Raw genomic sequence first — 15,731 nt, 5'->3', positions numbered from 1 at the left:
GGAGCGATCTTTGGATTTTCTCCTTGACTGTATTCTTTCTCTTTCTGGAAAAGAGTTGAATTCTGTCTTGAATAATATTTTAACTGCTCCCACCTGAAAGATATGAATTTGTGAGCATGTATACGATCCTATGGAAACACCAAGGTTAGCATCAAATAAGTTGCACTTTATAATGGTTCTACAGAACTGCAATAATGTGGAGGGTGTTACGATCATTGTCAAATACCTCTAGAAGCAAATTCCAGTTGATGACCAATGGATTATTAATGCTGCATTTCTTGAATTTGCTCATGTTGGAGCTCCACATGGTTTATCATTGAAGGCAAGTTGAACTGAAATAAAGGTGGATGCCTGAAAGCATGATGCTTCTTGGCTGGCCTTTACTAAAACTTTATCTCACGCTCAGTTATTCATAATCAGGTTGAAGAAATGATGAATGGATTGCAGACAAAACTTAATAATAGATATGAGAAAAAGGTGAACGGAGAAGTGTGGAGAGCACAGTGAAGGAGGTGAGACTACAAGGGTGTAAAGTGAGTAGAAACATAGGAGAAAAGGAAACGGGGTTTGAGTAATAACAGCATCATAAAATCAAAAAACAATGCTAATAATATAAGAAAGGAAGATAAATAATAGCAAACTTAAAAACAAATAGCTAGAAATAAATAATATTAAAAGTAAGGTTGGAACAATAATGATGAATAGAGGACAAGAATGATGAAGACGAGGAACAAGAGGGATAAGGAAGGTAGGGATGGAAAAGGAGAGATGCTAAGAAGTTGATAGAGGCTCCCAATTTTTTAATATGATTGAATGAGGAGCATGGTGAGAGCAGGGAGAAGCGGGAGGTATGATAAGATCAAGAGGTAGTGTTAAGATTAGGTGCAAGGGTGTTTTAATAAAGGTTGCGAGGAGAATCTCACTTCAATCTTCATCATGGTTGAGCTTGTGAGGGTGTTATGTAATTTCTAATGCCTCCAACTTTCTCTTAAAGTAGTTTTTTTTAAGCCTCTAGATGAATTTGGTGTTTAGTGTTGGAAGAATGCTCAGTGAGGGCAGATCTCACAAAATGCTTGTGTTTGATATCAGCACTGTATCATTTCCAAAAGCATATCCAACTAACATGGACCATGGAAAAATGATGTCTACTATTAAAATTTACTTCTTGCATCATACAAGGGAAACATCCATTGCTGTTTCTTTATTATCTCCCAATCATATAAATATACATGCCGAAATATCATCAACTAAACTATGTATTTGATGTGGCATGCATGCAAAATGACAACAAAGAATAAATAATAGGAAATCACCACAAGGCACAAAGCCATCATAGAATGGTCTATAATAAAAATTAGAATAGCACTGAATACTTCAGAAGACTAATCTGTACCAGAAATAATTCATAATAAATTACTTTGCTACTTGTTGCTATACAGTGAGGATGGAGCATCAGCATCAGTTTGCAGGTATATGTGGAAATATCTCCCATTTTACACCTGTTTAACAAAAGCACCTTGAGTCTACAACGATAGCATACTTTTTATTTTCAGGAATCAGGATGAGTCCTATGAACAAAAAATTAAAACGCGTGCTTTCTTCATTGGTGTTTTTGTAAACAGGAGTGAAGCACACATGAATAAAGTGTATATGCATTATTATGGCCATTTCTGCTCTGTTTATTGCACTGTATATCTCGCCCATTTATCTGCTCAGTCAATGGTATCTGTTAATTCTAGAATTGACATGGCCATCCTTATATTTCTTATGTGCATCCTATTTTAAAATATAGGAGCACATTCTAGTCGGAATTTGGCGACATAGATTTCTCTATTTGATTTCCTGATTGCTTTTGAATGGCTTGTATTTTAACATTTTAACTAGTTCCATTTGTTCAACGTTTAAATCCAAGTTTTCACTGCTAACTGTGGGTTCATGAATATTTCAGGTTTTTGGGATTTTGACCAAACCACTGATAGGCTGGATAATGCCTCATTCTATGAGATCAATAGATGTGTCAGATCCACCTACTCCAAAGGATGTGGCTTTTGAAGCAGAATTGGGACTTCCACTTCTTTCACAAGATGATCCAAGTCAGGGTAATGCTATCAGGCGAAGAAGCAGTCTATCTCTGCTCCTAGAACGGCCAACACACACCATCCACTATCTTTGGCGTAAATTTGATGATTCATATATGCGACCAGTTTTTGGTGGCCGAGGTTTTGTTCCATATGTTTGTGATTCCTTTAAAGAAGGAGAGCCTTCTGAGTCTAGTAACGGCTAAATCCTTGCAGGTTGGTTTTTTGGTGTTTAATGTCTGATGGAGTGAAGTTAAAGGCTGTTCTAATATTGTGCAAAAGTATGGTTGAGCAAAGTTGGTTGCATTACCTCATATTTCTTCGTGAGGGTTTATCATATTTTTCACCGTGGGCTGGCCATTGCAAGTGAGAAACCATATCATGCCAAATAGTTTGTGCATGGTTGATGATGAAATTTATGCAGAAGGGTATTTGGTTAAATTTTGCAGGATCGTAGGTCACACTATTTACAAAAATTCATGGAGCCAATTTATTGATCCATTCACCCCATTTGAGTAACAGTTTGGGTACTGATAGCTGATTTATGTTTCCAATGATGTGCATCATGAGTAAAAGTCTATTGTATTATAGGTTGATTGAGTTTGCTACATATCTGATTTTTTCAAAGTGTATTTCAATCCCAATGATATGATTGCTAACATAAGTTTGTCATACCCATTGACTTTTGTACAGATCATTATATTTTTTCTTTTCTTTTGCTATTTTGAATCGACATATAACACATGTTCATGCAAACGGATGCATGATCTCTTGATGTATCATTTTGTATGTAGGAAAACCATGGAAAAAAAAATCACATAATTTCTAAACTTGCGGTCACTAGCATGTGACAAAAGCTGTCACTCTTCTCCTGTTTGGCATATTGAAATCTATTTTAAGACTGGTCATCAATGCAATGCATGAGCAATTTTATTCTTTAATATGGGTTCCATAAATCACTGTTAGATCCAACTTCGGAAGGGCTTGTCTTTAGTGACTAGCGTTTAGATTGTTAATTTTGGGCATTCAAAACATTGGCATTGGTTACTTGCTTCTTAAACCAATCGATCTCGATGTGTATTCTTTGCTTTTGCTCATAACTTTGGACATTTAGAATTTATCAATGCCATTGAAGGGTAAGCAAAATCAATATGTTCTATCCGGCATCTGGTAAGTGTATAAAAATTATAACCATATCACTAGGTGGGTTATGGCATTAGTTTATGATAATAGCAATTATCTATGCAAAGTTTCCTCTAGAGCAAACGAGAAATGTGCAAGGGCATTCTTCTGCTCTTATTCAATAGGATAGTAAATGGCAAGGTAGCACTTTTTGCAAAGTTAACACTCATTTAGCAGTTTCTTATAGTATTCATATTTTGGTGAGCAAAATGTCCATGGTTGATGGTACTCAATTAGCTGGCACTATCTGGGCATCAGACCTTCCAGTAAATCTGCATCCATGCGTACTTTTGGCAGGGTAACAACAGTATGAAGCACAGTCAAAATATAATTTTAGACGCCTGCCATTATTTTGATTCTTCAAGTGGGCTCACTACATGTGATTAGAATGTACCAATACGAACACACGCAAAAGTTATATAGTCCCCCTGAATCTGAGGCTGATTTTGAATCTCATCTGTTACAGAATTCTTTTAGGATCTATGGTTTGTATTAAGGAATGCACTAATCCAAAACTAGGATTATGGGGAATCTTTTCTATCGACTAGTTTTGCATACAAAACACAATTATAGTTTTATAAAAATATTGTTTACTTTTTATACAAAATGTGAGGCTAATAAAATGACATGAAGTTATTACAGTTGCCCAAAGTGTAGAAGAAGCTCTTGAAATACTCTTGGTGCCAAGGTCAAGATCGATGTGAAAGTCTAGGTCTTGTCGAGGCAACATAATAGGTAGCACGCTCGGAAACACATTTACATACTATTGTAGGATGAGTTGATTGTCAAGTGAAGTCTTAGGTTCCTCATCCTTAGAATGGTTGCTAATATTAATGGAAAACATCTGGCATCTCATTTGTATCCTTTGCTTGAGTGGCATTGTAGAGTACATATGAAGAAAACCGGTTCTTGGAACCCTTGCAATCATATCATGAACACTAGGGTCATCACAACACTCTTTGTAACAAAGCAATTTTAGCTTGATGGGGTGGGGTTGACCGTAGTGGTGAAGGCTCCAAAACCTAACACAAACCCACCTACAGTAGTTCATTGCTAGCATGGCCCCAGTGGCCAACTCAATCTCCAACTAGCCTTCTACTTAGAAGCAACTAGCCTGTATTGCTCCCCAAAAGGTTCTATATATGTATTTTGAACAAAAAAACACCGATTCATGGAAACCCTTTAATCATACCTGTTGCCTCAATGACTATAGCTTGGTGTTCAATCTGGTGGTATTTGACTGTAGCATACACACAGAGCTGCGAACATTTTCCACAATATGCCAATCTCACAGCTCATGGGTTTTCATATGGTTCTCAATTATGTATGTCTTCTTCACGACAATCTTAGAGTGTCGAGTCATTATGCAAATTGGTTTTGTTATTTCTAATTTAAGTTACTGCTGAACGTGTCGACGAGAAGTTTCTTAGCATGAAAGTAATCCACTTATTTAAGAAGCTCCAGCAAATAATTTTAATATCGAGTAATCACCATTCCCCTCTATTTTGGGTCATAAAACTCATTGATCTTTGGCAGGAATGCTCAAAGAAATATCAAGCTCCAAATCTATTAAGAGATTCGGCATCAGCATCTTTAAGTCAAGTTGGTGCCTTTTGCTTGTATTGGTTTTCGCACAAAACAATGAGACATATAATTCCAACGTGCTTCTGGATTCAGCTGTGGAAATCTCATTTTGTTATATAGCGGAAATCTCATCTCTCAGAATGTGACATTTTTTTGGTCACATGTAAAGATAAGAAAACATGGTTTTGAAGCACACCTAATTAAATCAAACTAGTTTTCTCGTAAGGTTTAACCTAAAGATTTTATAATATGGATTGGTCATTTTTAAGGGGTGACTTGTAAGTAAATAACTTATAAGATGGTAAGGTAAAAAGGTCATTACATAAACCCACCCGTTAGACGATTATAAAGGAGGCATATCATGTTATTATATACCATTGTTGTGTATCTAAGGCACTTGCAAGAGCATGGTTGGTATATTTATGGATGCATCATATATGCATGTGGGGCCATTGTAAAGGTTTTGTAAGATCTTATGAGGCCATTGTGGAAAGGAGGATATTATAATGTAGGTTCGTGTAATTGTATTTATACAAACTTGATATAAGTTTCCTCATTATTGAATGATGTTGTGTGAGATATTTATAAAAAAAAAATCCCCACATAAATTAATGTGTATTATATTTTCATTTTTTATGTATAAATTGATTAGTTGCACAAGATACTAATTGCTAGCATGGTATCAAAGCTTAGATAAGTTGTGCTAATAATTTTTCTAGTTAAATATTTCTCTATCAAAATACACAATGGATCCTTAGATGGAGCTTGCAATTATGCCCTATATTCTCACATTGCACGCTTCTCTACAAGTGCTTAGATTAATGGTTGCTACAACCATCACAAGACCTAAATTTTTAGTAAGTTTTGAAAGCGATAAATGAGAAACTTTACATGTCCAAAAGGTAGAGTTGTGAGCATCTAGATTAATTCATCAATATATGTTCTCTAAATTATGTGTTCTAAGAGTCCTTTTTATATCTCGTGACCCAACCCAGCATCCCCTTAACAGGGTGAGTTGGGGTGAGAATAATCCCCAAGGATGACAAACACGACTCGTAAGCACCCGCCATCAAGTAAACCGAGGTGGTGAGTCTTGAAAGGAAGCTAAGGTGCCGAAAACACTTTCTAACACTAATCTAGTGGGGGAGATAATGCAAATTTTCTTACAAACCATCTATTACAAAAACGAAAAGTACATTTACAAGTAGATAACAAACATGCATAAAGATAAATACAATGAGTACAAGATATATCGTGGGGAAAACCCTTTTGGATAAAAAACCCCACACTCCCAAAGCACAATACTTTGTATTCCAGTAATAAAATTCTTACAGTACAATACCAGTACTTAGCTTCTTCAATAGGAGTCTACAACTACAACCCACAACCTGGATTAATTTCAACAACATAACACTTCACCTGCAAAACATTACATGACTACAACTCTCCAAGGCTATCTTTTATAGAGAAATACAACTCAAGAGGAAGCTTCTAGATGAAGTAACAAGATGGGGTCATGCAAAGCATTTGGCCCCCACCAAAAATCATGCAAATAACGTGTAAATCTCCAAATGACTCCCCATTCAAAACTCCTAAGTTGGGCACCCAAAATTTACTATTTGGAGGTATGACATATGTTTTTACACATCTTACAAATGTCATAACTTACAACACTTACAACTCTAAGAGAATATATCATAAATGACTAATTTTAGTTTATTCTCTTATAACTCATCATAATCCAACTTGGGCAACCACCTTCTCCACGTAAAATGTATTTCCTGCCACTTGTCCAATATTTCACAGAATCTGTCATAGGTTGACACTTGTCAAGATCCTCAAAGTGGGAAGCCTATCTCCACATGTGCAACATGTGTCATATACTCATCACCAAGTAGGCTGCCACCAAGTATGTGGCTCCCACTAGATGACTAGACATTTGTAGGCAAATAATAAATAAATAAATGTAAAATCAATGTTAAGATTTGGAAAGGTTGAGACACCTTAATCCCAACAAATCTAACTTAGGATGTCATATACTTAGACTAGATGCCTTTGTCCAACTAATCCACCCCCTTAGGACTTAGACTAGATGCCTTTGTCCAACTAATCCACCCCTTTAGGTTTATGCATTCAAGAGCATTATTTATTATATGTACTCTATCTATTTATTTGATGGACTGATTGGATTATTAGTTCCTTTTATTTATGAAGTAGCATTCTATTTAACTACCTCTATTTTTTTTTAGTATTCTAGCTTTCTTTGTTCACTTAGATGGCCTCATGTGATTATATTTTCACCAAAATCTACATGGTATTAGAATATTAGAATGTTATTGGTGTTTGGAGCTTGTTTATGTTTGTTGAGGAATAAGGGCTTCATCTGGAGCTTCACATTGTAATATTTGATTTGGTAGTTCCTAGATTAGATAAAGCCTACCATTAAATCTAGAGTAGTTAAAAAAAACTAACATTTAACTTTAGCTACATCCAAATTGGACAAATGAAAGTCATTCTTTTTCAATTCTTTGGTTGACTTCTTTTTTGTTTTGTTTTTGTGAACAAATCAATGTTAATAGCACTTTTTAACAAAATAGTTATGTTATTGTCAAAACCTATAGATCAATTATATTTTCATTGAAAGTGAGTATTTTGGTGGAAGGCAATTTTTAGTTCGGTGGAAGACAAAAATAAAATAAAATAATAAATTCATCTTAAGGCAATTTGTTCAAGGCTATGTGACTACTTTTTTATTTTCATAAAAGGAAAAATAATTAGAAATGTTAAATTCATGAAGAAGCACTAGTTATAACTAGTGGTACTTAGGGTAAGGGTTGTGGCCACTAAGTCCATTGGGCCCCTCAATACAAAAATCTTACTTTTAATAAACAATTGTTTGAAACAAAAAATATGTGTTTAATATTCCCACATGGACATGGATTTTAATGTGGAATAGATTTCTTAAGTTGACCCCTACTTTCCTTAAGCCCTAGTCACATGTATATATATAATTTTGTAGCCTTGGGTCATGTGCTCATCTCGCAAGGTCTAAATTTGCCTTGCATATATATACCCCCCATTACTGAGCTATTCAAATTTGAAAGCTAGTTTTAGAGCACAATATCTTGGTCATATGAACGTATTTTTGGAATAGTTTTCTATATAGGCTATATAACCAGTTTTCTCTCATGATGCTTGGATTTTTTCAGAATATTAATTTTCTCATGGACCTTGCCATGCAATATTAGTTTTAAAAAATTATAACTTTCACAAATAAACTTAGATTTTACTCCCCCTAATTAGAGTGGACGATTTTTTTAGCACTGCATATTGATGTTGGATATTTGTTCTTACTACCATTTGATTTTTTTATATTGTTCTAGAGGTTAAACATATAGCTCCTCTTACTAACTTTTATTTAGTGAGCATAATTATAATAGTTGGCAAAACAAGCACATTAATATTGTGTTTGCCTCTATTCCTCTATTAGCTCCTATTATTCTATCAACTCATCATATTCCCATTAAGAACACCAAGGAGTATCATCTTATTAAGTAGCTTTACACTATTCAAGATACAATTTGTTTTTGGAAGTTGATTTGATCATTACCTTCTTATTGTGGCATGCTTCAAAAGGTTTCACATAAGATTCGTGTTCTTCTTCTACTAAGCCACCTAAAGTATTTTCTCTAATTAACTGTCTATTCTAATATGATTGATATTACATATCTTCCATTTGAGCTTCCTTCTTGTGAGGTCTAGCAACAAATAAGTTTCTCTTTTCATTATAGTTGGTATAAACTATTTGAGCATTAAGTATACCTTAGTTGAGAATGGTTTTGGTCTTAATGTTTGTAGTCTTGATTTTCTTATATAAATCCATGTTGATACCTCTAACCTTTCCTCCTTGGATGTTTTTGTTAAGGGTTTTGGTAATTTTGGTGGATATCATTTGGGAACCATTACTCTACATATATCATTGGGATTTATCAACCTCCCTTGGTCCATGCCATGCTAGGAGAACTTTCTTATAATCTTCTTGATAGACCATGGATTCATGCATGCAAGGAATTCACTCTTCTCTTCATCAATCTATAAATTCCATCTACAAAGAAATTCTTTTAAGATCAAAGATGATATCAATCCATTTCAATATTTTTAAAGTATTGAGATTTCTTTTTCTATACCATCTCTTTATAGTGGACCCTTTCTGATATTATTGACTTTACACCACTTTTAGGTCATTCTTCTTCTAAGACATGTCTTGATGATGAATGGAGGTCCTTAGATTTCACCCCTTCTTACACTAGTGAATATAAGGTGGACTTACTCCCCTTGACACTCCTTAATGGAACATGAGTCTGTATTCTTATGGTGGTATCATTCTTTCTTTTGTCAATTCTACTATTGCTTCTTGAACATGTGATATGCATCTCATTTTGACGAGGATAGTAATGTATATCTTCTACTTTCCAAGTTAGAAAATCATTATAGGCTCAGTTTCAAAATTATTTCTAAACATGGATACAAATGTAAATAGTCTTGGGTGCATAGGGCAAATAGTAAAGGTCCTTGTGGAACCTAAACTACACCTTTGTACTACAAGATTAGGTTATTGATCTTTTTTTCTTACATCTCTTCTCCATCAATTGGTTGCGTCCTCTTCTCCATCTATTGATATATCCATGACATCTTATTTTTGTGGATTACACCTTTCACTTTAGTAGGAAGGGTTAATACCTTCTCCATTTACTTATTTTTAACCTATTCAAATATTTAACTTTTGTCTATTCCATCCAAACAAGGTGACAACTCTTACATGCTACTTGTTCATCCTCCTAAAAATATTCTACCTATATTCCTTAAATCCCTATTGATCACTCTTCATCCTCCCACATGCAATAAATTTTCTAAACACATCTAATCAACACTTCCCTTTTATGCATATTAGCCAAGCATTGCAAGCTAAAATCCAAAATGTTATTGATATAGGTGTCGTTATTGTTTCTTTTATTGATACATGTAATGGACCATTGAGGTTTACCTCTATTTAGTCCATTCTACATGCTAAATGTTCTTCTTCCCTTCTATACCAACTCTTCACCGAGCTCTCATAATATGAGAATCACTTCTATTGTGATACTAAATTAATCTTTTTCAATAGAAGATAGTGTTGTAACTATACAAGACACATAGACTTTGATGGTTGGACTTATAATTTAAGTTGTGTAATGATACATTTTATCTTTATACTATTGTATTATTGTTGAATATCCATGCAACTAATAGGGGTTGGGGGGGGGGAGGGGCGCATGGTGAATCAGTTGATAACTTAAATCAATTTCATCTATCCCTTTGCACATCTAGAGTAACAAATAAAATTATGACATATATAGCATGAAACATAAACATACAACAGATAACATAATGAATACCAGACATGATGTGGAAAAACCAAGAAGGAAAAAACCACAAAGAATGTTAGTTCTCAATATAAAACACCAGTTAAGGTGGTTTTTACAAAAAGTGGCTCACTACCAGAATGCTCATTGCAGGAGGGCTCACTACCCAAAAAAAGGCTCACTGCCGAAGAAAGAGAGAAAGAAAGAAAGAATCCACCACTGTATCACAATCTGCAAAACTAGATTGCTTCCGGTGCCTCAATACCAACACACTTTCATGTATCTCCAACAATCAGATCTTTCCTTTCCACTCTGACATATCTTCAATAACAATGCCACACTTTTTTAGACTAACTTATCCAGATCATCCTCATATATATATATATAGTCTCTGAGAAACATAATCTTCTAGGTCAGAAAAGACAAAGATCTAAAAAAGGTCAACGTTAAACATTCTGATGGTGAGAAGGAATGAGAAGTAGACCATACCACAACACACATCAATGATCAGATCAACATGTTACAACCATTACAAATTCTGGATTCAAATCCTGACTCACACACTATACCAAAGCGGCTACACATCCTCAAATTCTGAACTTAATCTAGACCCAAAGACCATTGCCCAATACACCAAAAATACAAATGGAACCAAGATACACATGAATGCAATTGATCAACACCATATCCGATAGATATAAATATCCGGATTATGATCAACACATCTTCCATGCTGAAACACATCTTTCAGAGCACCAAAGATTCTGGGAACACAACAAAACCATATGATAACAACCATTATGTTGACATCAATGAAAACCAATCATAATCATCGATATCACATTTTTAACAGTTATTTGTAGAGTTTATAGTGGATTATATGTCTCAAACATAGAATGAGGTCCAATCATAGTATTATAATTTCACTTATGTTGCTATATTTATGCATATAACATTAATTCATAATATACTTGTTGGTATAGAGAAAAATAAAAAAATTGTTAAGGGATTTTTTTTAGTATTCATGATGATCCCACATATTCTAAAAAATTCATGCAAGATTGCTTTTAGATGCTCTATGATAATTTGAGTAGTAACATCATAGTTGATTAGCATATCATATGATCTTATAATTATATATCATAGCTTAAGAATATTTTGATAAGTGAGATGTATATAATATTTGGTATAGTATATATGATATTTTTAAGGTCATACATTGAAAAGTGGAACATGATGGTGTAAGAGAGTGTATTAAAAGAACCTTAATAGGACAAGGGTTCAAGTGTAAAAATGGTATTGTTACAGTCACTCAAGGACTCAAGCTCCCAGGATCATAGATAAAAAATTTAAAATATCCTTTTACAAGAGATAAATGAAAGAGAATAAAATTTTCAATAATGGATGTAAAATATAATAGATCAATGGTGATCATTGCATATGTAAAACGTACAAATAAGGTCTTTGTAATAATGGCAAGGTTGAGAAGTAGGACAAACTAAGATGATAAGTTTCTTCATCATATAACATGAGACAACCAGATGATAAGATCACATTTGTACAAGACCATTTTAGAAAGATCCTAGAGAAATAAGTAAGTTTAGCATATGAACATGTGTTGAAATAGGTCCTATCTAATGACTAGTCATATAATGTGCCTTGTTCACCTTACAAAGGGAGAAATTGAATAGAAAAATCACATGTTCACACTAACATGCCCCCTTAAGTGCAACTTAAGAATGATAAAAAAATATAAATGATAAGATTCCTTCAACATGAAAAATGCATACTTTTAAAATGTGTTGTGATAAGATTCCTTCACATCTACTTGTCTTTCTTAGAATACCCATGGTTTTTCAATAGTATCATTAGTCATGTTTCCTATCATATGCTTCTAAATTTTGAAATAATGATTTCCTATCATATGCTTCTAAATTTTGAAATAATGATGAAATACTATCTATTTGATAGCTCACATCTAGATCTTAGAAAATTTCAAGTCTAAGAGTAGATCCATGTTAATGATAATAATTAAATTTATTTTGGGCTCAAGTACTCCTATGAAAGGTATTTCATGTTGTGTTCGTAGTTTTTTTTCATATAACTTTGAGAAATTTATTAAATACATGGATTGAGCTAGAGTTTCACATGGGTACAAAAGCGAGGAGCTTCGTTTGGAAAGTCAAGATTTAAAATGGTAGTCTATATCATTATTTATTTGCTAAATTTAAGATTTTTCCATCATTTTATGAACTGCTCTATGTCTAAAAAGATAGAGGGTTCTATAACCACCCTACATAAAAAAATTTAAGAGTCATTATTTTTTTATTTAACATTCACTATCATCATCATATATAGAGACTTGTACATAATTTAAGAATATTTCAATAGAATGTAAAAAAATTCAATCGTATTGAAAAAGGTTAGTCCTTAATAAAAATAAATATTTTAAATGATTTATTTTTTCTCAAATTTGATACTACTAATATTGTAGAACTATCAATATATAAATTTGGATTGCATCAAGCCAATTTAACTAACACCTATATTTTTAAAAATCTTTGTTGACTAGTTATCTCATGACAAAATGTATCTCTATACACAATTCATCAGAACTAATCAATTTCCCTAACAATTTTAATGCCATTTGGAAGCATCATTAGGTTTACTCAGTTCATTTTTAAGAAATGGTGAGCTCTATGAGGTTCTTATAGGAAAAAAGGAAAATTCAAGTAGATGTCAAGTTAGTTATTCCTATTGAGGAGTTGAGATACATGAATAAATAATGACAGATTTAATGAAGGCGATTATCCCTTGTTTTCTATATGAATACAAATAATCTTATTATTCAATTTTCTTGGAACATTCTTGAGAAATTTTATTTTAGGGATAGAATGTTGATTTGTGACTTAAAATTGGATCAATTATGCTAAGAATCATATTTTTCCCTTAAGTGGCTTTTGGTTATAAATTTGTAAATTCAACAACCATTTTGAGGGATGGAAAAACTCAAATGTTCAACCCTTATTTTTTTTATGCTACCATTAGATTTTATTATTTTCTTCTTTCGCTTTTAATTTGTTTCATTACAAACTAAGTTGAAAAATTCTAATAGAGATATTAGTAATTCACTAGGAAAGTTATAATTAATATAATTGGGTATTTTCCTGATATATTTTGAGTTTTTAGACTTTTATATTATAAATATGCTAGATTTAGACATTCTGTATGGTGAATGACTATGTGTGTATTGCTAGTTCATATCCTATCCTTTAGAGATAGAAAGTGTTATTTTAGATTTTGGATTGAGCTAAAGTTGAACATGCTACAACTAATTTATTGATCCATTGGTCTTATTCACTATATTTATTGATATATAAGGATTACTAAGGGTCATTTTTTTTTGTTCTCCAACTCCTTTTTTGTATCTTTTTATAAAATTTTAGTAGACTAGGACTAGTTTAGCAATAACTTAGTTTTCTTTCAATAATTCTTAGAGATTGATAAGGGCATGTATTTTATGCTCAGTTTTTTGCATCTGATTATGTGGTAAGTGCTTTGTCTTATGAATATTAGAGTGATTTTTTTTGCTCGTTAAATAGTTACAAAGGAGTAGCACCCTTGTATTATATCAGAAAAAAATTACATATTCTTACAGAACTATACAATAGTAGTTCAAAATGCCCTTTTGACAAAAAAAACTTCTACTTGATATCACCTAATACCCGAGTTTAACATCTACACCTATATCCTAAATGACACTTGACCCAAAAGAGCAGAAAAATCAAACCCCTACCTATCAACTGTTCATATACATGTCAAAATAGAATAAACTAACAAAGCTTAATCAGATGACCTTCTTTCCCTTGCTGAATGCATCCTCAATAGCCTTGCCCTTGACTAGACAGTCTGGGCTGCAATCTACATGGGCAACCACCTCAGCCTCCCTTAATAGTTCAAGTCCATACATAATCTCTTTGTCTGAGTCCTCATCCCCATTTTCTTCTTTGTCCTCTCCATCACTTACAAGACCCTCTATCACCAAATACTTTTACAGCAACCCAACACCACCTTCCTTTGAAAAATCTAGTAGTTTCTTTAGAAACAATACATTTTTTTTTCACCACCTCATCCTTATTCTCAATGGTTGAAGCATTCACCAGACTAACGAGGGCATATTTGCCACTTCCTTCCCACGTCTACGAATCACATAATAGTATTTTGGCATGGGGATCATGTTCTTATCCACATTCTCCATTACATCGTCCAATTCCTCCAAATAACAACTCTTTATCAGTTTCCTACACAAGCACTCAGCATTTTCTTTGTTTCCCCATAATCCAAAAGTACTGCAACAAACATGGTAGTAATATTAGCATTTCCCTTGTACCTATGTTTTGCCTTTAAGAACTCATCTCCCAGAATTATCTACACTGCATGTATAACCATCGCAATATGGTCAGATTTCAACACTTGTCTCAGCCTCTTCTTCGAAATATCACCTATGAAAGGCATCTACCTTATCATGCAAATTAACCTCACAAGTGTATCCATATTGGGAAAGAAAAATCTTGAAATGGAAGCACCTGAATTACTTTTCCACCTTTCCACTACCTATAGAAATCCTCACAATGTTGCATGATTTAACAATTTCATTACCAAGGTAGTCCATTTCATAAACCTGCCCGGTGGCACTTAACTTATTCATCACCTAACAGGGTAACTAAATTGCCCCTTCACACGAGAGACACCAAAACTAATATATCAACTAGTCATTTTGGATAGTTCAACAACCGACACATCATCATCCTTCCCCACTTTCACTATATCTTTGCTTACATCACCCGATCCTAAACTAGATTCCTCTACTTGCAAGCATAAATACCATCAGTACATTACCTCCATCCAAATGCCTAGTGGATACATGCATTCCATCAATCTCGTGAGGCGTTTGGCAAAATGATTAGCAGCCTTTACATTCATCGCCACTTTGGGCATCAAGGGTATTCGCCACCTTGTCCAATACTGACCTGTCATTCGCATCGTCCTTAACCACCCTTTTGCCAACTCATTTTCCACTGGATTTCCTTCGTGATATATATGAGTAACTTTGAATTCTTCAAAATTCCTTGTTAGGGTTTGGATAAGCTTTAGCCATTTCCTTAAATTCCACTTTGTTATTGCATTCTATCGAATAATATTCACCATTATTAATGAATCTCCTACCATGTGAATCTATGTAGATTTTATTGTTATTACACACTTTAACTCCAACAATGCTACCTAAAATACTACCATGTTATTTGTGGTATCCCCTAAGAATTTTTCTTTCTCACAAAGGATTCTACCCAAGCGGTCTCTTATCACACACCTTGCTCCACTTAGCCCTAAGTTCCCTCTTGAAGCTTCATCAAAATTGATCTCAATCCACCTTTCTTATAATTCCTTCCATACCACATTCTCTCTAGGATTGCAAAGAAGATCA

The 15,731-nt window shown here is 33.7% G+C and overlaps 1 protein-coding gene and 1 long non-coding RNA gene across 2 annotated transcripts in view; one reads left to right on the top strand and one right to left on the bottom strand.

The window, feature by feature from the left end:
* The window catches only part of LOC131029528 (sodium/hydrogen exchanger 4), a 121,582-nt gene extending 118,832 nt beyond the window's left edge, over positions 1–2,750 (top strand). The window contains exon 14 of the mRNA XM_057960033.2: positions 1,949–2,750. Coding sequence (XP_057816016.2) covers positions 1,949–2,284 — 336 coding nt within the window. The 3' untranslated portion in view covers positions 2,285–2,750. The remainder of the gene's footprint in view (positions 1–1,948) is intronic.
* The window catches only part of LOC131029529 (uncharacterized), a 168,758-nt gene extending 164,108 nt beyond the window's left edge, over positions 1–4,650 (bottom strand). Inside the window, exon 1 of the long non-coding RNA XR_009372639.1 lies at positions 4,453–4,650. This is a non-coding gene — a long non-coding RNA (uncharacterized LOC131029529). The remainder of the gene's footprint in view (positions 1–4,452) is intronic.
* Positions 4,651–15,731: the final 11,081 nt, after the last annotated feature.

The sequence above is a fragment of the Cryptomeria japonica genome, chromosome 5 (assembly GCF_030272615.1).
Source record: "Cryptomeria japonica chromosome 5, Sugi_1.0, whole genome shotgun sequence".
Classification (NCBI taxonomy): Eukaryota; Viridiplantae; Streptophyta; class Pinopsida; order Cupressales; family Cupressaceae; genus Cryptomeria; species Cryptomeria japonica.
This window is presented reverse-complemented; position numbering and strand designations above follow the sequence as displayed.